Below are 26,797 nucleotides of genomic sequence, written 5' to 3'. Positions count from 1 at the left end.
GGGGCTAGACAACAGCTCATTAGAAAAAGATCTGAGGGTTTTAGTTATCTTTGTGCTATGGAAGCTGAAAAAGTCAACACAATCATATGCTGTATTAAGTAACACAATATCTGGGACTATGGATGTAATATTCCTGCTCTCCTCTGCTCTGGTTAGACTATATCTTGAGTGTTGTGTTAGTTCGGGGCATCAGATTTGAGGAAGGATATTTTGATGATAAGCTGGAGAGGACTAGAAGAGGATAATTCAATTCAATAGGCATTTATTAAGTACTTGTGCCAAGCAAGTAGGCTACAAAAACAAAAAATAAAAAGTTTCTGCACTTGGGGAGTTTACCTTATGCGCGGCATCCCCCTCATCTTAAATCACAAACACAAACATACAGACCCAGAGTAGGGTGGTGAGGGGCCTCAAGTTCTTGCTATGTCAGGATTGGCTAAAGGAATTGGGAATGTTTAGCCTGGAGAAATGAAGACTTAGAAAGAATGTAATAGCAGACTTCAAATACTCAAAGGGCTATTACACAGAGAAAAGATTTGATTTTCTCCAGAATTAGGAGCAATGGGTTGGAGTTACAAAGAAAGAAATTTTCTTTATGTAAAGAAAAATTTCCCAACCAGTAGAGCTATTTCAAAGTGAAATAGGCTACTTTGGGAAGTAGTGGACTGTACCTTATTGATGGCCTCCCCCCCCTTCACCTCTCCTTTTCCCTTCCCCCTTTCCCCTTCCTCATTTTCCCTTTCCCTTTCTCCTTTCCCCCTTCTTTTCCCTCCTCTTTCCTCTTTTTTCCCTACCTTCTCTTTCTCCTTTCCTCTTCTCTTTTCTACTTCTACTCTTCCTTTTCCCCTCCCCCATTTGCTCTTCCTTCTCCCTGTTTCTCTTTCCCTCCTCCCTTTTCCTCTTTTCCTTTCCCTTTTCTTTATTCTCCCCTCCCTTTTCCTCCTTTCTCTTTTCTTTTCCCTTTCCCCCTTTTTCCTTCTCCCTTTCCCCTTCCCCTTCTCTTTGTGAGGTTAAGTCTACTAGAGGGTGATGACAGCCTTGAAAGTATTTAGAATGACACTCACTCTCATATGATGGACTTACACATACCATTTACCAAATACCTAGTTCTAATGTGACAAAAAACAGTTATCAAGATGTCCTAAGATGAATGCTATCTCAAAGAATACCCCAGTTGCAAAATAGTAATAATAGTGCTTGAAAAGATTGTCAAGTACAATGCTACTGATGGTGTTAAACATATATTAGTAATGCAGAACCATGGATAAAATTGGTATGGTATTGGAATGCATAACATTTATGGCAAATAGCAGTCAGCAATGTAAAATATAATGTTATTTTGTATCCTGTCTAAGGCAAGATATGGAGAGGAAACAGAAACTATATATTTTTGTTTTTGTTTTTTGGGAGTGGGGGAGGCAGTTGGGGTTAAGTGACTTGCCAAGAATCACACAGCTTGTAAGTGTCTGAGGACAGATTTGAACTCAGGTCCTCTTGACTCCAGGGCTGATGCTTTATCGACAGCATCACCTAGTTGCCCCAGGATATCAAAAATATTAACAAATAATTACATATTTAGGAAATGGGCTTGAGAAGAAATGTCCTTAAGACATTTGGGGGTTATTTTGCCTAAAGAGTAGAATGGAAAGAGGGGTCATTTAATAATAATAATTATACAAAATTATGAAGGGGTATTATACATACATACATACACGCAGACATATATATGTATATAAATGATAAACCACTGAGAAAAGGATAAGAGGAAACAGATTTAAGCAGTAAAGAGTAATTTTGATATAGAAATTTTATATAACCTGACTGTCTTATCTCCTGAGTCAAATAGGGGATTTGTGGGAGCGTACTGTCCCTTCTTTCTTTCCTGGTGCCTATTTGCAATACTACTATAATGGCATTATACATATACTGTGAACATAACAGCATGAAGTCAAGATGGGGTGGGGACAGGTAATGTAGAGAAGTCCAGGTGTTCTCTGCCCACAGCTTCTATTGTGTCCATATTAGAATAGGCTTTCAAAAATATGAAGGAACCTTTTTGACTCTTGACTGTGGAGACAGTTGGGTGATTCTCCATGTGAATCATAATACGCTCATTTGGAATGGAAAATATAGGAAGGAGTAATAGAACATTTACACATGTAAATTATTTGACATTTATAATGAATGCAAATTATGAACTAGATTATGGAAAATAATTCATTACTTTAGTAGGTCCGTGGTCTCATTGATGTACCCTATTGATGCAAATCATAACTCATCCCTGTGTTTTCATCCTTTTCAATCCTTATCCATGCCCTCCCATAATCCTTTGTAGAGGATTTACTTAATGTACTGTTAACAGTTTGTGGGTATTTGTGCAGCACTTGGGCTGTCCGTCTGTTATCACTTTATCTTGCTAGATCATTAGCCCATCTCCTTTTTCAATTAATATATTTCTGAGGTGATATCCTTTATGCCATGTTTTGTATGCAAGGCATCATTGATAGTAACCTACAACCTGCTTACACATAGCACATCTTATGATTCAACCATAATTTTGATTCTTTAGAGATTGTAGTATTCTATAAACCCCTGCCAAATAGCATCATCAGGAGATCTGGCATTGAAAATATAGGAGAGTGTGTGTGTGTGTGTGTGTGTGTGTGTGTGTGTGTGTGTATGTGTGTGTATATGTATATGTATGAAGGAAGTGAAATGCAACCTGATCTTTATTTCTTGTTTAATTATGGTTCCATATTTTTGTCCATCAACGGTACCTGTTCAAGATTTTATATATGTGTATGTATGTATGTATGTTTGTATATATATGTCTATGTACAGATAGGTAGGTAGGTAGGCTTGTCCTTCAGACTGAATGTTGTAGTCTGGGCAATAAAAATTTTCCATCTATTTGTATTCCCTTGTTTATGGATTGTTAAGCTAATCTCTTTTGAGTAGCCATAGATCTTATCAAGAAGGTACTATAGTATTCCGGGGCTTGATGCAAGAAACATAACATCCTCTGCAAATGGGAGCATCTGGAGATCTTCCCCATCTTTTTGGAATGAATTTTCCAGTTGGACTATGCTGGACATCCTTCATGACAATGTCAGACAACTTTGGCAAGAGCACACCTCCTTGATCTTTGCTTTGAATGACATTGATAATCAGGATTGTTGGACATAAATATTTCTGTGGTTGTAGATATTAGAGGATCACATGTGATCTTAATGTGTTTTATTTACCAAGTCATTTTTTGGGGGAGCAGTAATCAACAAACGATAAACAAAATGGGAATTTATATTTTCTATGTCACTATTTCCCATCCTGTAATTCCCAGATTCCTGTTGTACTCTGTTACAAGGCATCCACAAATCCATTAATAAGGAATCATACATTTATATACTCTACTCTTTCAAATGTATGTAGAGTTTATTGTGATTAATAAAAAATAGTAATAAAGTGCTCTGTAAATGTCAGCTGTCATTATCGTTTATAAAACATTACACATACTTTGTGTCATTTAATCTTAAATACTACAGATACGTAAGGCAGCTAGTTGGTGTAGTGGCCAGAAAGACCTCAGTTCAATTCCAGCCTGAGACTTCATCTGTAAAATGGGGATAAAAATAGAAGACACAAACAACATCTTCTTATGGTCTAGTGATGGGACGCTTTGGCAATCACTTCCATTGAGCACTGGATGGTTGATCAGCCAGAGAGCTACATACAGCAAATAGCAAATACAGGAGGTGAGATAATCATTAAAACTATCATGGAGATGGTCTTACTCAGACTATCCAAATATATGACTGTGTATGAACTCATTGCAGAGAAAGGCTGTATCTCAACCAGAAACTTAGATGATGTGAACTTTTCAAAATATTCAAACTAAACAACTACAACCCAATTAAAGTCACTCATGCTATAATGTGTATGCTGAACAAGCAGCTAGGCAAGAGAAGCACCATCCTACTACAAGGACCAGCTAGCGGGCAAAAGCTTAATAGCACAGAAGATCTGTGAGTTGGTTGGTAATGTAGGTTGCTACAATCCATTCAATGATTGCTACAATAAAAACATAATTTGAATCGAGGAGGCTGGTAACTTAGGACAGCTAGTAAATCAATTCAAAGCTATCATGTCAGGACAAAGCATTAGACTAGACCAAAAAGGAAAAGGCAGCAAATCAGTTGAATGAACTCCAGTCATAATGACATCCAATGAGGACATAACTTGTGTAAGAATCGGCTGTGAAATAAGACCTGAGCATACTGAGCCTATTAAGCATAGATGTGTCAACATCAAACTCACAAAAACTCTAGATGGTTGATTCGGTATGCTTAGAGACCATGAAATACCAAACATTTTCAAAACACTCGAAGATATGGGCTGCTATCCAGCCATGGCCTCATATGTAGAACACGGGAATGACCTACCAATGTGGTCAGAGAACTGGGAGGAGCTTAAACCTATAAAACAGAGACCCGCAACTCCTGAAACTGCACAGAACAAGGATGGGAACTAGTAAGCAACTGCAGCAGCATTGATGCTTGGTCTAGGAGATCCCAAGACAGCTTCAAAACAGGAGTGGATTCCACTACAGAAGCTACAGAATTGTTGGGAGGATCAAATGCAAAACTTATGAAAAGGAATTTGCAAACCTTAAAGCACTATATACATACTAGTTGTTATTATTATCCCCATTTCACAGCTGAGAACACTGAAGTGCAGAGAATTTAATTGCAAAGTGTTCTTTTAGGAGAATAATGGGAAATAAGATTGAAAACAGGTTGAAGTCAGATTAGAGAGCCACTTGAAAGCCAGGCAGATTGGAAAGATATGGATGTTTTTTATGCAAGGTATAAGGCATGCAAAATGGTATTCTTTGAAGATAACTTGGTGATGTGTAGAATGGATGGGAGGAGGAAAATCTGATTGCAGATAAACCAGTTAGGAAGCTTTTGCATTTGTCTAGATGTAAAGTAAAAATCCCCTAAACTAGAGTGATAAAACTTGCAGTAGAAAGGAAAGGAGAGATGTAGGAGACATGAATCAGAAAGAATCAGCTGGATTCACTGGCCATACATGTGGAGCTAGGGAGAAGTGAAACATGACTCCAAGGTCTTAAGCCTGGGTGAGAGGGAGACCATTGGTTTGTAATAAAGCAAAAGGTAAGTCCTTTCCCTTTTCCCTTTAATGTTTCCTTCTCTGCCTCCTTTTTCTTGAATATCTACCTCCTGTTCTTTGCCCTAGAGAATTTCCTTTTTTCTTTCCCCTAGATTTGCCCTTAATTAAACAGAATGTGACATTGAATGAATGATGCTTTTTAATTATTTATTGTATTCAGTACAATTTTATATTCACAGACCTTATTTTTTTTAAAATGAGTTAAACTTTTTATAATTATTTTTCTCAATTCCTCCTCCTTTCCTCTCTTTCCTGTCTTCCCTGTAATTTTAGTTGACTTTTTTATCTGTGGGTAGCCTTCAATGTTTTTTGATACATAACAAATAATATAATAAAATACATGTTTCATGACTATCTCATGGGAAGTAATTTTTATGGACATCTATCTTCACAACATCCTTAATTAGCAGTTTTCCGGCACCACAAGTACATAAATAAGTAACCTAAGGTAGAGGAAATGCTAAGTGACTTACTCAAAATGTATTTGTGCCTGTCAAGATGAGGAAACCAGGGTCTTTCACTTAGTCCAATTCTATTCCTATGAGATCACTTTGCTTGAATGAAGGATATAGTGAAAGTTTGTTTTTTACATATTTGTTTCTCTTGAGGTATCAGTTCCCTGTTTCCAAAAACACTGAGCTTGTGAAACCAGTTGTCTACTCTGATTTTTATAAAGCTACTTGTGAATGTAATGATTTTGTATTTGTCTTATTAGATTCCTAATTATGTTGATGTTAGTATGTAGGACAGATTAATGATCTTCTAAATGTTTATACCTTAGGAAGTTGAATATTTAGCAAAGAATTACCACTGGCATCTTATTGCCTCAATTGCATAAAAGACATTTGAACAATTAAAAAAATAATTTAATGCAAAATAAAACTGGCATAGTTTTTATACAATCAAAATAAGTATGCCTTTTCTAGATATATAGCTAATAAGCAACATCTGTACCATTAATCAAATTGGAGAAGGTAGTTTGATTAAAATATTTATAAATGGGGCTGAGTAGTTTTGTGGAATTGTCTTTTGAATGAAGTCTGTCTGTAAATGAATTAAATTTTGTGGTCTTTGAGTGATCCCCGGGGCACTCATCGGAAATTTACCACATAGAATTCATCATAATTTGACATGATTATGTTTATTGTCTGAGAACAATTCTGTCTGATATAATATTGGCTCTCCATTTTACTTTTCCCCTTGGGAGGGCTGCCCCCTAAGTCAATGATAAAGATATTGGTCAGATGTCAGTAGGAGTCTGTGGTGCTCCTACAGTCATTACACTTTGTGTCATATGCCTATAATTGCTCCTTGACTCTTTTACTAACCAGCCAGTTTATTCCTTCTGTACCAGAATCACTTCACCACTTCTTGACTTATCTTTTTTTTTTTAAAGTTAATAGTTTTAATTCTCTTTGTCTTTATCTTATGGGACTTTTACACTGAATATTATATTATAGATACAATTGATATTATAGACACTTTTGAAGTTGCAACTTCTAATTGCTTTCTTAATGCTACTTTAGCTTTTTAAATCAATAGTTTTCAACATTCACTTCCACAAGATTTTGAGTTCCAAATTTTCTCCCCATCTTGCCCCTCCCCCACCCCAAGGTGGCGTGCATTCTGAATACCCCTTCCCCTATTCTGCCTTCCCTTCTATCACTCCCCCTTCCCCTTCTATTTTCCTGTGGGGCACGATAGATTTCTGTACCCCATTGCCTGTATATCTTATTTCCCAGTTGCATATGAAAACAATTTTTAACATTTGTTTTTCAAAACTTTGGGTTCCAAATTCTCTCCCTTCCTCCTTCCCCATCCACCCTCATTGAGAAGGCAAGCAACTTGATACAGGTTATATATGTGTAGTCATGCAAAACACTTCCATAGTAGTCATGTTGTGAAAAACTAACTATATTTCCCTTCCTCCTATCCCACCCCACCCCCCATTTATTCTGTTCTCTTTTTTGACCCTGTCCCTCCTCAGAAGTGTTTGCTTCTGATTACCTCCTCCCCCAATCTGCCCTCCCTTCTATCATCCCCCACTCTATCTTACCCCTATAGGGTAAGATAGATTTCCATGCCCAATTGAATATGTATGTTGTTCCCTCCTTAAGCCAAATCCAATGAGAATAAGATTCACTGATTCCCTCTCACCTTCCTCCACTTCTCCTCCACTGTACTTGTCTATGTGAGATAATTAACCCATTCTACCTCTCCTTTTCTCCTTTTCCCAGTATAATCCTCTCTCACCCCTTAATTTTATTTTTTAGATATCACCCTTTCATCTTCAATTCACCCTGTGCCATCTATCTATCTATCTATCTATCTATCTATCTATCTATCTATCTATCTATCTGTCTGTCTGTCTATCTATCTATCTATCTATCTATCTATCTATCTATCTATCTATCTATATTTTTTCCCTCCAACTGCCCTAATACTGATAAAGATTTCATGAGTTACAAATATCATCTTTCTGTGTAGGAATGTAAACAGTTCAACTTTAATAAGGCCCTTATGATTTCTCTTTCCTGTTTACCTTTTCATGCTTATTGAGTCTTGTATTTGAAAGTCAAATTTTCTGTTCAGCTCTGTTTTTTTTCATCAAGAATACTTGAAAGTCCTCTATTCCACTGAACGTCTATTTTTTCCCCCCTGAAGGATTATACTCAGTTTTGCTGGGTAGATTGATTCTTGGTTGTAATCCTATCTCCTTTGACCTCCAGAATATCATATTCTAAGCCCTCAGATCCATTAATGTAGAAGGTGCTAAATCTTGTGTTATCTTGATTGTGTTTCCACAATACTTGAATTGTTTCTTTCTGGCTATTTACAATATTTTCTCCTTGACCTGGGAACTCTGGAATTTGGCTGTAATATTCCTAAGAGTTTTCCTTTGGGGATCTCTTTCAGGAGGTTATTGGTGGATTCTTTCAATTTCTATTTTATCCTCTGGTTCTAGAATATCAGGACCATTTTCCTTGATAATTTCCTGAAAGATGAGGTCTAGGCTCTTTTTTTGATCATAGCTTTCAGGTAGTCCAATAATTTTTAAATTATTTCTTCTGGATCTATTTTCCAGGTCAGTTGTTTTTCCAATGAGATATTTCATATTGTCTTTTATTTTTTCATTCTTTTGGTTTTCTTTTACAATTTCTTGATTTCTCATAAAGTTATGAGCTTCCGTTTTCTTCATTCTAATTTTTAAGGAAGTATTTTCTTCAGTGAGCTTTTGGACTTCCTTTTCCATTTGGCCAATTCTGCTTTTTAAGGCATTCTTCTCCTCATTGGCTTTTTGGACCTCTTTTGCTATTTGGGTTAGTCTATTTTTTAAGGTGTTATTTTCTTCAGTATTTTTTGGGCTCTCCTTTAGCAAGCTGTTGACTTGTTTTTCATGATTTTCTTGTATCACTCTCATTTTTCTTCTCAATTTTTCCTCTACTTCTCTTACTTGCTTCTCAAAATCCTTTTTGAGCTCTTTCAAGGCCTGGGAGCAATTCATATTTTTCTTGGAGGCTTTGGATGTAGGAGCTTTGCCTTTGTTGTCTTCTTCTGATTGTATATTTTGATCTTCTTTGTCACCAAAGTAAGATTCTATGGTCTGATTATTTTTGCTCAATTTCCTAGCCAATTACTTGAGTTTTAAATTTTTTGTTAAGGTAGGGGTCTGCTTCCAGTGTGGAGAATGTACTGTCCCAAGCTTTGGGAGTTTTGTGCAGCTATTTTCAGAGATACTTCTAGGGACCTGTAAATTTTCAGTTCTTCCAACGTGGTATGATCAGAGGTGAGGTGTTTATTCCTTTCCTGGCCTGTGCTCTGGTCTGTGAGTGACCACAAGCACTCTTTTCTGCATTGGAACTGTGAGGAGGATTCTCTCTCTCCCACTGCCAAAAGCTCCACCATTCCTCCTCGCCCCAGGACTGCAACCCAGTGCTGTGACCCAGATCTAAGCATGGGCAAAGCAAGAGAATCCTGCCTCAGCAGCAGCAAAGAGATCCCTGCAATCCCCCTCTGATCAGCTGCTTCATCCCCCTTCAGTCTGTGGGCCAACAGACCTTTCCTACTGACTTTGTAAGTTGGCTTTGGTGTTTGTGGGTTGAGAAGTCTGGAAACTGCTATAGCTGCCTGTGATTCATTCCCCTGAGGACTGCTCCAGGTTCGTTGAGGCCTGGTCTTTGCCTGTGGGGCCCATGTTAAATTGCATTCCTCTCCCAGCCCTGTGCAGCAGACCTTTCCTGCTGACCTTCTGGGTTGTCTTGGGCTAGAAATTTATTTCACTCTGTCTTTTTTGTGGGTTCTGCTGCTCTAGAATTTGTTTAGAGCCATTTTTTACAGATATTTGGAGGGGTTTGGGGGTGAGCTCAAGCAAGTCACTGCTTTTATTTCTGCCATCTTGGCTCAGCCCCCTTGACTTTTCTTAATTACAGCACATATGTAGCACAAAGGAAGGAAAGTAGAGATTTCCAAAATTTGCCATTTCTTTCCTAAATAACTGTCTTCACATTTTAAAAAATTGTTTTATCTAATTTAAGTGAACACAGAGATTCTCATTAATGTCATTTCGGAGAATTTGAAAAAGATGCTGATAAACATTTCATTAAGAAAGAGAGATGGTAACTAAACTATTAATTTGGACAAACTGAACTATTTGTGTTTCAGTTATCTGAAAACTTAATGGACAAGTGTGATTTGATAATTATCAAGTTCTTGGCAGTTTTTTTCTAACAAAACAAACAGATGAAAGTTATTCACTCTTTCTTAAAATATGACAATATGGTTTGTCTTCTCTAATGGTGAAGTCAAATTTTGTTTCTAAACTCTCTGAAGGCAGAGTTTTCAATTATTTATGATTCATAAGTATAGTTTATAAATATGTTTTTTTTTTTCTTATTTAATTTCAGTTATCAGGTCTGTTTTAGATTTTTTTTGCCACCAAATTCATTTGCATTTATTTAAATCTCTAGTTTTTACAGAAAATTTTATCATTTGTTTTTTTGAGGAATTTCTCTACCCCATATAGTTGGAATTGATATCCTTTTGGTTTGTCCTTTAAAAAAAAATAATACAAATCTACAACATACGAATCTGATCTGTGTCAAGGAAACGATTTTGAGGCTATGGGACAATTGCTGTTTCCCATCTTATTCTTAGACATTTTTCTTACTTCTGTTACAATAGGGGGTAGGTGGAAATATATGATTCATTGGTACAAATCCATTGCTGTGTCTGAAGAAACAGTTCAAAGCAGCCTTCTCATTTGGGTCAAGATTATTAAACTCTTCCTGTGTGCAGAACATTTATACCATAGACTAGCTACAAGAAATACAATTTATATAAAACAATCCCTGTTCTGATGAAGCTTTGTTTAGGAGTTTAGTTTAGTTTGGAGAATAGAAGCATGCATAGATAACTGCAGTGTATGATCTTATGTGAAAAATATGTCAGGGAATCATTGTACTGTAATATAGTGTAGGGTACTGGATTTTGGCATTAAACATCTTAGGTGTTAGTCCTAGTCCTACTACCACTACATAGTAATCAAAATGGGACGATATAATTCAATTTCCTAAAAATGAGGCATACAGATTCAAAAGAAAGAAAGAATTTCTCAAGGTAGTAATTGTATTATGTTGACCCCTTTAGGGGAACTATTTTATCCCTCTTCCTATCTGTTTTTGTAGTTCTTTTCCTTCTTCCTTCCCACCCCTTCCTGTTATATCCCTTTTCCATAATGTGATTCCTTTTCTATGGGTTTTTTTTTGGGGGGGGTGAAGGGAAGAGGAATAAGAGAGAGATACTATTTCAGAATTTTTGGAAGATTACTAAAAATTCCAGATTAAGTCAGACACCAAATATTTTGGATTGCCTTAGCCAAATTATAGAAATTTTGAAATCCTTTATTTCTATTGAGACCTCCTCCTTTAGATATTAGTTTCTTATTGGTAGTGTCCCAAAGGTCATAATCAAGTTAATAAAACTGCTCAGTAAGTATCTTTTGCGTTTCCAGTTTATTAGCTTATGTGTATACTCATTCACAAACATATTTCCTTACTTTTATTCTTTTTAAAAGTCATAAATAAGTTGTATTTAAAACTTTTGTTGAAAGTAATAATTTGGGGGCAGCTAGGTGGCACAATGGATAGAGCACTGGCCCTGAAGTCAGGAGGACCTGAGTTCAAATCCGGCCTCAGATCAAACACTTGACACTTACTAGCTGTGTGGCCCTGGGCAAGTCACTTAACCCCAATTGCCTAAAAACAAACAAACAAACAAAAAAAGAAAGTAATAATTTGAATTCTCCTAGTTTCTTTAAAAATTGGGAGATAAATTTAATCTAGTTTATACTTTAGAAACTTTTAAGTGATGAAATTAAATGTAATGTTGATTCTGTTTTAAGAATTATTATTTTGACAAGTGAAATATAAAGATGATACAGAGTAGGCCATCATTTTTTTAACTTCCTTGTTATTATTTCAGCAATCTGAGGGATGTTCAATGTTTTTATTGCATACATGAAATTCTATTAGGTTACTGAAGTAGGTTGGATTTTGGAATATTCCTATACCACTCTTTCTCTAAATACTGTAGCAGAATCCAATTTTAAAATTACAGTGTAATTAAATTGACTCCTTTCTTTCTCTATTTAACTAAAAATAAGACAAAAAATAAAAACATTTTAATATAGCTCCAGGTAGATTATGAAAGCTAAGTCAAAGCTGACAGTGTTGATAGCTGAGCATTTTCCTATTGAAACAATAGCTATAAAAATATTATTCCTATGACAATTTCACCATGCTGTTTTAAAAACAGAATAGGGGCCATTCACCTTAAATAGAAGTAAGACAGTTTCAATTCAGTGTTGAAAAAGTTATTAAGTAGTTCCTATGTACAATGCACTATTTCAGGATCTTGGGATACAAAGCTAAAAAAAGGATAAATTCCTTGATTTCTGGGAGTTTACATTCTGCTTATTAAAGGGATATAAAAGTCACTAAAATATAAGTTAGAAGATAATACATTCATAAATGGAGTCTAAGCTGAGATTCTATGATTCATTTTAATCTGGTTGTGAAAGAACCTCAGAGATTATCTAGTTCAACCCATGCATGAACAGGAATCTCATCTTCAATGTTTATCTGCCACTGTCAAACCCATTATCTCTCAGAGCAGCCCTTTAACTTTTAAGCAACTCTTAAAGTTAGGAAACTTTTCCTTATATCTAGCCAAAATTTGCCTCTAAAGCTTTTATTCATTGTTCCTAGTTCTTTCTTCTAGGTCTAGACAGAACAAGTCTAGCTCCTTTTTCCTATGACAGTCTTCCAAATACTTGGTAATAACTGTCATGCTTCCCAAAAGCCTTCTCCGTGTTAAACATCTCTAGTGCATTCAGTTAATCCTCGTATGGCAGGATCTCAAGGATCTTTATCATTCAGGTTGACCTGTGTTGAATATGTTTCAAGTCTATCAGTAAACTTCCATGAGAAACAGCATGTTTGGTGGGAGGAATACTGGACTTGGGTTCAAATACTGTCTCAGATATTTTTGTTATTGTTGTTATTGTTAAGTCCTTTCAGTTGTGTCCATCTCTTCGTGACCTCATTTGGGGTTTTCTTGGCAAAGATACTGGAGTGATTTGTCATTTTGTTCTCCAGCTCATTTTACAGATGAAGATTTGAGGCAAATAGTGAAGTGACTTGCTTAGTGTCACACAGCTAGTAAGTGTCTGAGACCAGATTTGAACTCAGGAAGATGAGTCTTCCTGATTCTGGGCCTAGCACTCCGTCCACTTGTCCTCTAAGATACTTAACTGTTAAGAGTCTGAGTTTTCTCACTTATAAGAATGGGGATCATCATAGTTAATGCTACCAATCTCAATGTTGCTATGAGGAAAGCACTTTGCAAACCTCAAAGTGAGTTGTTATTGTTGTCAATAATGAATGTGGCATTCAGACCTAAATATAATATTACAGGTGGACCCTGACTATAGCAAAGTACAGCAGGATTGTCATTTTTCTTCTCGACACTGCTTATATAATTTCCCATCCAACTTCATTCCTTTGGACCAGACTCCATCATGCCACTAAGAACCTCATCCTCATCTCTCCCATATAAGCCACCCTCCATCACTCTATCAAGTAGATTTTCCTAAAGCATAGGTCTGACCATGTTACTTCCTCTCTCCTTCCCCCCCCCATTCAGTAAACTCCAGTGATTCCCTGTTAACTCCAAGATCAAATGAAAAATCCTTTGTTTGGCTTTTAAAGCCTTTTTATAGCCTGCCTCCTTCCTACCTTTTCAGTGTTATTGCAGCTTATTTCCCTCTACATGCTCTATGATTGAGTGGCACTGGCCACCTTACTGCTGCTTGCATAGGACACTTCCATTTTTCAGCTTGCACATTTTCACTGTCTGCTCCTCATTTCCATCTTCTGATTAATGTGGCTTTCTTCAGGTCTCAGCTAAAATCCCATCCTTCTGCAAGAAGAGTTTGGCGATTCTCCTTAATGCGAACCCTTCATGTCCCTTAGTGTCTTCCATCTTTGACTCTAGGAGACACTAAAACTTAGCATTATCCTGTACATATCTTGTTTGTTCCTAGTTCTTTGCATTCTGGCTCCCTTATTAGCCTGTGAGCTCCTTGAAAGCAGGAGCTGCTTTTCGTCTTCCTCTGATTCCCAATCCTTGGCACAGTACCTGCGCATAGGAGGCACTTAAGAAATGCTTGTTGGATTGGCTTGACTTGACTTTTGTGCTGACTTCCCATATAGAGCATGGATTCTTGCCTACCTTTTCTCTGAATTTTTTTGAGACAGGGTTGGGGTGGGGAGGTGGAGAGAGAGAGAGAGAGTGTAAGTGTATTTATATTTAAATTTTTAGAGAGAGGAGTATATTTAGCTTGCCTTTCTTTTTTGATCACAAAAATCTAAGATATTATACGTACTTTTCCCCAGGATTCCTATGATTTCTGCTTCAACAGATAGTTTCTCCTTGGTCAGAATTAGATATAAAATTGCAGCTCTTTTCATTTTTTTCTTCCACCTTTTTTTTTGGTTCGTTTTTTTGTGAGGCAATCAGGTTTAAGTGACTTGACCAAGGTCACCCAGGTAGCATGTGTTAAGTGTCTGAGGCTGGATTTGAACTCAGGTCTTCCTGACTCCAAGGCTGGAGCTTTATCCACTGTGCCACCTAGCTGCCCCTTTCTTCTACCCTTTGAAGAATGAAATCATTAAGGGATGTGAAAAAGTCCTTAGCTGTATTGTTTTTGGTGAAGAGAGAAATCCAACAGATGTTTGAATAATGGAAGTTACTTATCACGTAATATTTCTCAAGCCACTCATATATTTCCTCCTTCTGGCTCTCTAGTCTCTAGGTTATTCTTGTGACTACATTGCTCCTGTTTCTTCTGCCACTGGTCTTTATTGAAATGTTGGCCAGGATTCTTTCCCCATTAAGCTTAGCTTCTTAATTACTGGGGACTCCCAAATGAGGATTTACTTAGTGTGTTCTTGGGTTTTTACACTTTTTCTCAAGATATAACACTAGCTTATTTAACTGCTTTTGACTTATAATACATTTCTCTCAAAGCCCTGCTGCCAACAGAAACTGCCCTCCACTGTTTTCTGAAAGGTCCTAAGTAGAAACCTAACTTCATTCAATCTTGGCCTCTTTGACTTTTTTCCTCTCCCTACTAAACAGATTCCTGTGCATAGAATCACAAAATTTGTTTTGCCTCTTGCCATTAGGTTTCTGTCCCACTGGCCCTTGAGTGAGTTTCCAATAAGGAGCTTTCCTGCCTTTAGCTGAAAATAAACCAAGGCCTGGGGAAACTAAGTGACTTGCCCCAAGTTGCAGTGAAGAATAGAGCTGGGATGAGAGGTCTGATGGAGGAGTGCTCACTGATAGCTAGAGAGATAAGGGAGAAGGTTTTGTAGAGGAGGTGATATCCGAGATGGGCCTTGAAGGACAAAAGAGATTATTACAAATGGAGTTGGAGGGAAGTCCATTCTGAGCATGGGGGACAGACAGTGTTTGTAAAGGTGTGGAAGCCAAGATAAGATGGATTGTTGAGTAATCCAATTTATCTGTAATATAGAGTACATGAAAGGGATTAAAATAAAGTCATCCCTATTTTGTGGGCAATGGGGGATCAAAGCAGGTTTTTAAAAATGCAAAATATTTTGTAAAACTCAAAGCTCTGCACAAAAGGAAGTTAAAAGAACTCTAGACCTTCCTAATTTATGACTGTTATGTTGGATTCACATTTTCTTAGCAGCAAATTATTCATTTATTGAGGAAAAACTTCTTAGCCTGGCATCCAAGTCCCTCTACAATCTAGCACATATCTGTTCTTTTCAACCTTCCTACATTTCCCTTCACAAAGCCTATACTTTAGCCAAACTAGATTACTCACTTTACTCTGAACATACTCAGGGGCTTTCTTGCCTTCATGCATTTGATCTAAGGATGGTCTATAACTGAACTGTTCTTTCCCTGTCCCACTAATCTTGTCTGCTTGAAACCCTACTTATTTTTCAAAGGTCATCTCAGATGCCACCTTTTCCATAATGCCTTTCATGGTCCTTGGACAAGTTGTTTCACTACTCTGGATCTCAGTTTCCTGGATGATCTCTAAGGTCCTTTCCAGCTCTGTCTATGTTCCTGTGATCCTCAAGGCTAAAAGTAATCCCACACTCCTTTGGACTTTATACCTTTCTGATGGCACTATTTCTTCCCACCTTGTTTTATGGTTGTTTGTGTACATGTCTTGACACCTCCGACTAGAGAGTAAATTCCTTAATGCTAAGGATCCAGACCTTGTTGCATTTTCTTTGTGTACTATTTCTAGCCCCTCTATCCCTAATACAGTGCCTTATATATAGATGGCCCTTAGTTGAATTGAATTATAAAGGTTTGTTTCTTTTATGACTGAAAATATATTTGAATCCCTATGTATTTTATGAAAGTCGTGACCCAAATCACTTTAATTTGTTCTTTAAAAACACAAAGGTAAACTGCCATGGTTGGTATTTGGCCTTACAGTTTTATTTTTGTTTTTTGTTTTTTGCTAGACAATGGGGTTAAGTGACTTGCCCAGGGTCACACAGCTAGTAAGTGTGTTTGAGGCCCGATTTAAACTCAGGTCCTCCTGACTCCAGGGCCGAGGCTCTATCCACTGTGCCATGTAGCTGCCCTGCCTTACAGTTTTTCAGTCGAATGCAGTAGAAGGAAAGGAGCAGTATAATTTATGACCTTTTGTTCCTCAGGACACAAGTGAGCAGAAATAAAGAAGAGATAACTTGTACGTGTGACCTCTTCCCAACTCCTGTGACTTCCCTATCAGTTTGCTTTACCTAGTCTCCCATCTTGATATGGGCTGGGGTGTGTATGTGTGTGAAGCAATTGTTTGCTACTTGAGAACCCCAAGTACTTCAAGGAGGGCTAGATATAATGCAGGATTTCAGAAGAGCAAGAATATCCTAAAAATGCAGTGGCCTTTTTTTTTTAAAAGAAGAATTCATCTAAAATCCTAACAAGGTTTGAGGTTTAAGTCATTAGAACCTATGATGTTGTCAGCACCTGTGATTATGTTATGTGCACTATAAAGACACATAATAATTTATTAAGCTCTTAGGACAGCATATCTAGTATGAGAAATGGATTCTTAGGAAAAGAATTATTATTCAAGTTTGAGGGATATTATGTATTCCTTAATGCTTCAGTTTGTAAAATGAAAATATATTCTTGAAGTGCTGGTAAATCTGTATTCTTAGATGTTTCTTCCCTTTTGTATTAGATTATGACACATTGGGAGAGACCAAAATAATTTGATTATGAAGAAAAGGGATAAGTTATAGACTGTAATAGAGGGCTTGCCTGAATCCAAAACTACTTATCTAATGAAATATTTAGAAGTACTTAGTGCTTTTAAGGGAACATATTATTCTATGACCCAAGGGAAAGAAATTAAACTGGGTGTGGAGTGTTCACTTGTTTTTTAATTTTTCTTTGTCCTCGGGAAACTGTAAGCTTGTGGATGTGGTTTCTTAATTTTTTAAAATTTTATTTTAGCCTTCTTCAATTTACTCTAATGATAGATAATCACTTTAGTATCTTGGAATAAGTAGTTTTTAGCACATTACTCAATAAACCAATTAAACATCCACAGTTACTTTGTAAAGCCCCTTGCTGCTGGGAGCTAAGGTGCTTAAAATAGAACTTCAAAAATGTGTCTTTGTAGTCTTGCAAATAAGGTTGATAAATGCCTGCAAAGACAAATCTCAATATTTTATTATGTATGGATATCCTTTTGCTAAACAGTTGTAAGTAGAATTTTAAAAAGTTGTACAGGGCATATTGCCAGTTTTTGTAATGCAGTTTAAAGTTAGTATTTTTACTCTTGTAGTCAAATACAAGAAATTTTCAGCTAATGCATATCTCTTACGTATGACTCACCCATTTTGTAAATACAGCTTTGGCTAATGTTTGGGTTACATGATTTTTTTTTTTAGTTAACACAACCTACTTATATTACATTGAAACCAAAGATTTTGGGTAATTGAGTTAATGCAGGATAGTAGAGTAGGTAGCCATTCTGCATACAGCTAAATTTAGAATCTTAAAATCTAATGCAGCCTTGTATGTTGTGTCTATTTTGGCTACAGCCCTACCACTTATGTTTTGGAAGAAGATGAACCTCGTTTCCTTGAAGAAGTTGATTACAGTGCAGAAAGTAATGATGAGATAGACATTGAATTGCCTGAAAATGTTGGGGATTATGAACCTTCTGTCCAAGAAGATGCACTTTCTGACTCGGAGTCATCAAAAACATGCCTTCCTTGAGCCATCTGCCATCTCATGTAAATGGCTAAAGAATAAGAGAAATATCTTAGTTTCTATTGGATAGGAAACTTTAGATTTTTAAAAAGAGCTGACTCAAAAAGACAAAAAGTAACTGGAGCCAGTTTGGTTTCAAGACAATAAATGTGTTTTTGATTTATGATAAAAACTGGCATTTGTTTTATTTAAGGAATTCAATGCCCTGATTGATAGCATTGAATTATCAAAGATTGATTTATCTTTTTTCAACAGAATTTTACTCAGTATCATTGCATGACTTTTTGTTTCATCCTTATATCATACATCAAATGGATAAATTTGCAATGTTTCAGAGTAAAAAAAACTAATCCTAGGTCCCAGTGGTGATAAGTCGTTGAAAATAATATATATGTACAGGGATTTCTATTGCTCTGTGTGTTGTTTGTGTGGGAGTGGGTGGATATTGAAGACAAGAAATTAAATTCTTCAGAATGATGTTAACTCTTTGTGTTTGAAGTAATCGAGAACTTACTTTGAAACCATTTCATTCTATAGTTACCAAATTAAACAAATCAAAAATTAATTTATCAGATGTTGCTTTTGTTTCTTCATCCCTTAATACACTCAGATTATATGGTGATACATCCTTGATTCAAAGTATTCAAAGAAACCCACATGTGAACACACATTTGTAAAACTTTATGTGCACAAGATGGTTTGATTACTTCAGTAGACTGAAGCTCTTTGTGGTTGTAGTGCACCTGTGCCTGCCATGAATTATGTATTTGTATGGCTCTCTTCCCTGAACAAATATCTCCTGAGATATAACTGGAGCTGATTTCTGCAGTCATGATAGTTTGTTAATATGAAGCTTTAAAAAAGTACACATTTACCCAGTGAGGGTATTGCTACTCAGCTGTCATTAAATGTGCATATATATATATGATTATATATTTATTTATACCTTTCTGTATTTAATATTGCATGGGCTGTGCTACAGTATTATAATTCTATTGGAGTGAATTTATTCAGGGCATGCTTACAAGTTATATCAGAATCAAATGTATCTGGGGAGTAGAGGAGGGAAGCATTTAGGTCATTTCTTATTGTGATATCTTCCTAAGTATTAGCCTAAAGTTTTAGGCTTTAGAAATGACTATAACATTTTAGAATACTGATTTTTGAAAAGCATCTAATGATGCTGTTGGTCCTTTGTGAGTTAAGCTTTTGTTATAACAAATATTACAGCTACTTGATAGGTCCTCAAGAGGACTTTGGTGCCTCCCTTTTGGCATACATCTTCTTAAGCCATTTTTGGATAGTAAAAGAGTCATTTTCATCAGGAACCCTAAAATACTCAAGTTCATCTCTGGAGGTTTTTCAATAAATGCCTAAAGGCAAAGCATTTCCCCCCCCCCCAGCTTGTAGTAATGAAAAAGAAACTACCAGTATTTCAAGTATTTTTCATTCCCCAATTTAATAATTACATTTTTATGTATAGTAACTTAGGCATTTCATTCATTATGATATTTTTTAGGTTTCATAGGGAGATGGTATTAGACAATTTACAAAAATACAGGTTTATCCTTCCTTTATATGTACAGTGCTAGTTAGCTGTGCTGAAAAGTCTCAGCAGAGTGAAGGCTGAGCAGACTGGGAGCTGCTACCTTGTTCTTAGTGATGATACAACTAAATGAGTATTAAAGCACTTTATCTGAGTGAAGAGAAGCTACTGATGCTAAAATTATATTTATTTCCAGAATATAATTTCAGGAAGAGAAAAATATAGGTTTACTTTTTCCATAGTCTATAACTTTGATGGCTTAGAAACTGAAAGGTCATGAGTGAAAAGCAGCTATGTTTAATATGCTACGTAGAAGGATTCAAAAGATTTAACCTGTTTTTATATTGGCATTGTTAAAACTCCATAGAGAGATGGATGGTAGCAATATTTTCAATTCATTAAATAGTGTTATTGAGACACTTAAACATCTGTTACTATCTATTCCAATTTTTGACATGTTTATTGTTCAAGAAATTAGAAAAGAGTATATTTAGCAAATAAATTATTTTTAAGCAATTAGCTTTAGAAGAACAAAGTAACTCCATAGGTCTACTTCTCCATTCAAGAATCTGATAAATCTGCTTGCTTATTAGTCATTAAAACTTCTACTCTTTTCTTACCTCTGACTGAGGAATTTCAGCATTTTCAAAGAACAGGTGCTATTGCATCCAGTGCCATCATCATTGTAATGAATAATTTTTTACTCATCCTTAATTTGCATTCTTATGTTTACTGAAATAACTAGATCTGACAAGGTGAGTTAGTAATGAAGCTTGGATTAATTTGGAAATCTTTCTTTAGGAACTTTAATTCCTTAAGTATAGTTTAGTTTTAATCCGATGTCTCTTTTTTATAGTTACAGTCACAGGTTCTAAAGACTCATAGTATCTTCAAGCTGGAAGGGACCTTAAAACTCATTCAATCCAACCCCTCATTTTACAGATAAAGAAAGTGAGGCTTCTAGTCTGCTAGAAGCAGGCTAGACTACTACTAGTCTACTCTTCCTCCACAGTACCATAGAAGAGGCTGTCTAAGCTCTGACCTTCCCCAAAGAACAAATACATGTTAGAAAACTTGGGGATTTGATTTGGTTTGAGACATTTATCCATCTGGAATTTGGATGATTTGTAGTGGTAGATAATTCATTATTAGATTTTCCCACCCACTAGGATATAGAAGTCTACAGCACACACTTTTCATTCTTGTCAGTAACATCCTTTGTTTGAATACAAGATTCTGCCTTATGTTAAGTGTCTTTCTTGAACAGTCTTTGCCACTTGTGCCAACTTTTACGTGTTGTTTACAGATGTGAAATTTTGTGTAAATCCTAAGTAATCCATAAGTAACCCAGTATTCATTCAAATAGAGGTGCAGCCGTGGTGCACACTAAATTCAGTTAGCCCACATTTAAGATGACTATATGTTGTAAGTCCTGTAGTAGATATAATTGTGGCAATTTACTGTGCATGCCCCAGGAATAAATTAAGTAACAATATGCAACTGTATAATAAAGGTCTCATTATCAATTACTATGTTTTCCCACACCTTTCATTGTATAGAAAATAAAAATTTAGTAACTTTGTGCTTTTTTTTTCTTTTGGAGAAAGTTTAGAAATCATATACAAACTATTAGCTACTTCTATTAGGAAAACATTTTGAGGTAATATTTTCTTAGTATTTATGGCATACTTAGCTATTGGTTATGAGTATCTGTGGAAAATGAAAAAAAAACCTGATTGTTATGAAAGTTGGATTCAGATTTCTGGAAGGTAAAGAGAAAATGTAAAGGAAAGCCTCATCTCTTCTATGAAATCTAATTATTTGGAAAATTAAGACCCCAAAATATCAGAGGGTTTTCTTTTTGTTTGTTTATGTTTTTCGGTATTCTAGATAGCTGTGCTGGGGTTTGCCCTAGGTACAACATGTGTTCAAAATATGTTATTACCTTTCTGTACCCTTATCTCCCAGGTATACAGTCCAATACCCTCATGCGACCCCAACCCTATCCAGTGAGCCACACAAATTTTTTCTCCTTAGGCTCATATTTCAGATGTTTCTTCATTCATTTCACCCTCTTCCCTGACCTCAACCTTGTCTCTCCTCTCCATGCATAAACCTTTAGTCAAGGGTGTGCTTCGGGGTTGAATTCTTCTGACAAACTAATTTGTGATGAGTAATTAATGGTTTAATGTGATCGCTCTCTCAAGGGTTTTTGCATATTAGAGGGAGCATCCTAGAACTATAATGTCCCTATCTAAATGAATGAATCTCCAGTGGTAGAATTTTAGGCACAACATCAGGCTAACTGTGGTGAACTTTTGCGGCTCAATAACTCCTGGAATCACCCTTAAAATCTTAACTATCTATCTATCTATCTATCTATCTATCTATCTATCTATCTATCTATATGTAATTATATATATATACATATACATAAACTGTATGTGTGTGTGTATGTATACATATACATATACACACACACACATATATTATTATTCCCATTTTAAAGATGAGACGATGGAGGTTCATAAAGTTAGATGATTGTTAATTCACATGGCTAGTAATTATCTGAAGCTGGGTTTGAATCCAGGTCTTTCTGACTCAGATTCCAGTGCTGTTGGTTATACTATGATGCCTCTCAGGGAAAGGACCATTATTTAGGATAGATGGAAAACTATTATCAAAGAGAAACTAAAATGATAGAGAGAAAGCTGACCTGCTCAATTCCTAATTTTTCCTTTTTTTTTTTTGTTGGTCAAGAATGATTTTCAGACTAAAAAGGACAGCTAACATTTCAGTGTGAGTGGTCACCTATTTGGCAAATATATATAGGGATCTCTTGAATACATAGATATGAAAATAGTTGAGCCTTGGAACCCATGACTATCAATTTAAATCACATATATAGGTAACACTTCTGGTTCTAGTTACTTCTTTCAGGAAGTGGAAGTAATATTAGAACAAAGATGTGTTTCTTATTTATGGTCTAAGAGAGTCATTTGCTATGACATACTTCATCATATTTTATTCAATCTAATTGAACCCAAGAACATTGTAGAGCTTTCTGAATGAGATTTGTAATTATTTAAGAGCTTGGCCTAACCTTCTACACAGAAAAACCAAGGAGATGAAGAATATTCATCGCCCTTGGGTGAAAACCAGAAGAGCTTGCCAGTCAGTAGACAAGTCTTAGAGAGAAAATCCAAATGTACAGTGATCTGGGACCAGAACTGAACAAGAAGGAGAGAGTTGGCCGGATTGCCTTTGGAAAATTACGAAGTTCTCTTAATGAAAGATAGCAATGTTTTAAAAATATTAATATTAAAAGAAGTATCTCTTTAACAGTATATTCTGATAGCAAAAGATGGACTGGGGAATAGGCTATAAGGGAATAGAGATCCTTTTGTTAGAATACATTGAGTAGACAAATTATGCAAGAAAAAATAATCATAGTTACACATCTTTACGACAGTGGACGAAGTGGAAGGAAGACACACTGACTTAGTGCTTTTCGGTTCAAACTTTCAAAGCTCTTTATCATGAAACGTTGACCTTTACATCAGCACCATGTATAGTCAACAAGGATTCTTGGCTACCTCCATCCTGGGCTTTCTTTCTTTCCCACCTGAATAGAGATTAACCTGTGGCTACTGCCAACATTGTTTTGTTTATAAATTGCTTGGTGATATTAGGAAAAAGAGACAGAAAAGAACTATCTGTCATGTAAATTAGACTTAATCTGTTCCCAAAGGGCAGAAGAGCTAGGAGAACTAGCAAGGAGGTAAATTCATGCTTGATATAAAGAAAGCTTCAGTAACCATAATTAAGCTTTGGAATAGGTTGCCTCAAGAGACAGTAGGTTGCACTTCATTTAAAGTCTGGATGACCACTTGCTAGATATGTTGGAGAAGGGATTATTCTTTGGGTCTAGATTGGACTAGATAGCTTGTTGAGGCCCAACCTCTGTGATTCCATGATTCTTTGGCCATCCTTATTTTTCTGTAATAATTTAGAGTTCTTATGATGTTATCTAAAATTAATAACATTTTGTTGTAAGAACAAGATTCTAGGTTTCTGCTAGGTGAAGGTGTGAGGAAACAGGTTGGTGGGTAGTGACAGACATTAAAAAAGAGCTTCAGTAAGCCATTTAAAAAGGTGTTCTAAGGAAGGAGTTAGGAGGTGTAGAAACAGACACAAATTTGTAACTACCTTGCTAAGCTAATGTATCTATCCATCCATCTATCTGGATATAGTCACATATTTTTCTTTTTTTTTTTAACACCGTATGTGGCAGAAATTACTTCTTGAATAATCTTTTTCCCTTTTCTTCATGTCTTAAAATGTTTATAATTATTGATGCTTGTTGAATTGACAATAAAAAAGAAAAGTCAAGACAAAACAAGGCAAATCTGGCCTCAAACACTTACTAGCTATGTGATTCTGGGCAAGTCACTTAACCCTATTCACTTCAGTTTCCTCATCTGTAAAATGAGCTGGAGAAGGAAATAGTAAAACCACTCCACTATCTTTGCCAAGAAAACCCCAAATGGGGTCACAGAGAGTCAGACATGACTAAAACAACTGAACAACAAGACAAAATAAAAGAAAACAAACCATAACATCTTCCTTTTAGCCCATGGAGTGATTTCAATGTTTGCAGAAGCCCCATTTGGCAAGTGGAAGGGATGAAGTGGGGCAAATTTGGCCTTTGAAAATGGGAGACGATTTCTTTCAAATAACATGGTACTGTGGAAAGAAATCCTGGAATTGGAGGCAGAGGAATAGGATTAAAAACTGCCTTTTTAACTACCTGTGTGTGTGACCTTAGGCAAGTCACATAACTTCTCTAGCATCTTAGCTTCCTTATCTATAAAATGAAAGTATTATGTTAGACTCTTCCCAGAGCTGGTTTCAGCTGGTTAGAACTGGTTTAAATCAGTTCAAACTGGTCAGAACCACTGTGAACACCATGGTTTGAACTGGTTGGAACCAGTTTGAAGTAGAAACCAGCTGAATGGGTTGGAACCAATTTAATTATTCTTAAGGAATTTTAAATACTGAATGTATTGTACAAACCACAGATAAAGATACAGGGAGAAGACATAGAGACCTGCAGTTAGAAACCTGGCATTGTGTTTGCCAATTTCTGAGGTGAAAATACACTGAAAATTTAAAAATTAGCTCTTGGGAGCTAGTATTAGCCAGCTTCAGTACACCACTGAATGTATGCAATATCTGCGTCAGATGTGGATTTTAGAGCTTTTGATCTTCGTGGAATGAAGACTTGTCCCCCATAAATTTCATTTAAATGGGAAAAAATACTTAAACTTAAGTACTCTCTTCCCTCCACACACATATATGACATAAAACACACACACATTCACACATACCTTCTAGACTCTAGGAATCATGAAAAGGATGGCTGGCTGATTGAAATTGCAAAGAATGGAATTTAAAAATCAGAGCTCCAAGCACATGCAAGATAGATTTCCTAAAAGACCTTTTGGTTCATATATATCCTGCTCAAGGACATGACCCTGTTCTATACAGGATTTTTTACTTTTATTTTTGGCGGGGTTTTTGTATTTGAGATTTTACCAATGTGGGATATTGGTAAATGGGTAAAATGGAAAATTGGTTAAATGGGAGCATTTTGGAACTTCCTCCCACAGTGTACAAACCTGCGACCTGGAGGCCACATGTGGCTCTCTAGGTCCTCAAGTGTGGTCCAAATTTGGATTCAGTCAAAGGGCCGCCCTTGAGGACCTAGAGGGCCACATGTGGCCTTGAGGCTGCAGGTCTCCCACCCCTGCCCTAGGCAGAGGAAATAAGAAAGAAATAATGATAGAAAGGGAAAAAGAGGTTTATTGGTCGAATGTCAGAAGGTGGAAGGGTTACTGGAGAAGGAAGTGGCAAACCACTCTGGGATGTTTGCCAAGAAAACCCCATTGATGGTATGATCCACAGGGTCACAAAGTGTTGGACAGGACTGAACAGCAGTAGGGGTTGGTGGGGCATGGGGCTAAAGGGCAGGCTAGCTCTGGATTCTTCAGGATGCTATCTAGATGTGGAAATAGAGAAAGCTCTATCATTTATTACCTCTACATAAACAGGATCTTGACTTCTGGGCATTATAAAATCTTAAAGCTAGAAGAGACCTTAGAATAGTCCAACTCCTTACCTGACATATGAATCTCTTCTACAACACGTTATACCAGAGGTTATCCAGCAATTTCTTTAATGCCGCCAGTTGGAAGATGCTCATCTCTTTATGAGGCACCTTATTCCATTTTTGATCAACTCTTTAATTATTAGGGGAAAGACAATATGGTATAGTGGATCGAATGCTGCTCTTTAAGTTGGGAAGTCCTTGATTCAAAGAAGGAAGGAAGGAAAGAAGAAAGGATGGAAAGGAAAGAAGGAAAAAAAGAGGGAGGGAGAAAAGGAAGGAAAGAAGAGAGTGAAGGATGGAAGCAAGGCAGAAATGGAACAAACCACATGCTAAGTGCTTTATAAATATCATCTCATCTGATTCTCACAATAACCTTGCAAGGTAGGTAATGTCACTATCCCTGTTTTACAGTGGAGAAAACTGAGGCATACAGAGGTTGGGTAGCTTGCCCAGAGTCACACAGATAATAAGTGAATGAGGCCCAATTTGAACTTGTCTTCCTGACTCCAGGTCCAGTGTTCTATCTGCTGCTCCTATGATACTGGCTGTGTGACCCTGGACAAGTCACTTAACCTTGTGCCTCAGGCAACTCTCTAGGACAGGAGTTATTAACCTAGAGACATGAACTTGTTTTTAAATATATATATGTAGATATATGTATATGTATACATATATGTATATATATATGTATGTGCATATATGTATACATACATATATATATATACATATATGCACATACATATACATATATATATGGAAATATAGTTTATATATTATATACATATATACACATACATCTCTGTATACTGAAGTAAACAGTTAATACAAATAAACTGTATTTCAATATAATTGGTTTTCTTTGTAATCCTAAGCATTTTATTTCATGTATTTAAAAACATTATTCTCAGAAGCAGTCCATAGGCTTCATCAGAGTGCAGAAGGGTCCATGACCCAAAAAAGGTTAAGAACCCCTGTATTTATAGCTACATAGACTGGTTGCAGTTTGCTTAGAGGAGAGAGCTCCCATACCAGGAGATAACCATGTGGATGAA

The 26,797-nt window shown here is 36.3% G+C and overlaps 1 protein-coding gene across 9 annotated transcripts in view; it reads left to right on the top strand.

The window, feature by feature from the left end:
* The window catches only part of AGTPBP1 (ATP/GTP binding carboxypeptidase 1), a 229,603-nt gene that overhangs the window by 168,164 nt on the left and 34,642 nt on the right, over window positions 1-26,797 (top strand). For 6 of the 9 annotated variants that reach the window (XM_078152676.1, XM_078152683.1, XM_078152678.1 and 3 more), the window contains one exon: window positions 17,856-18,592. The exons of 2 other annotated variants lie outside the window; for them this stretch is intronic. In XM_078152676.1, coding sequence (XP_078008802.1) covers window positions 17,856-18,033 — 178 coding nt within the window. In that variant the 3' untranslated portion in view covers window positions 18,034-18,592. Of the gene's footprint in view, window positions 1-3,542; window positions 3,753-17,855; window positions 18,593-26,797 lie in introns of those variants that run through there. One more of the 9 variants, XM_078152684.1, reaches the window with a different exon arrangement.

The sequence above is a fragment of the Phascolarctos cinereus genome, unplaced genomic scaffold, assembly GCF_003287225.1.
Source record: "Phascolarctos cinereus isolate Bilbo 61053 unplaced genomic scaffold, phaCin_HiC Scaffold_4;HRSCAF=312, whole genome shotgun sequence".
In the NCBI taxonomy this organism is placed as follows: Eukaryota; Metazoa; Chordata; class Mammalia; order Diprotodontia; family Phascolarctidae; genus Phascolarctos; species Phascolarctos cinereus.
Note: the sequence above shows the minus strand (reverse complement) of the source record. Positions and strands in the feature narration are given on the sequence as shown.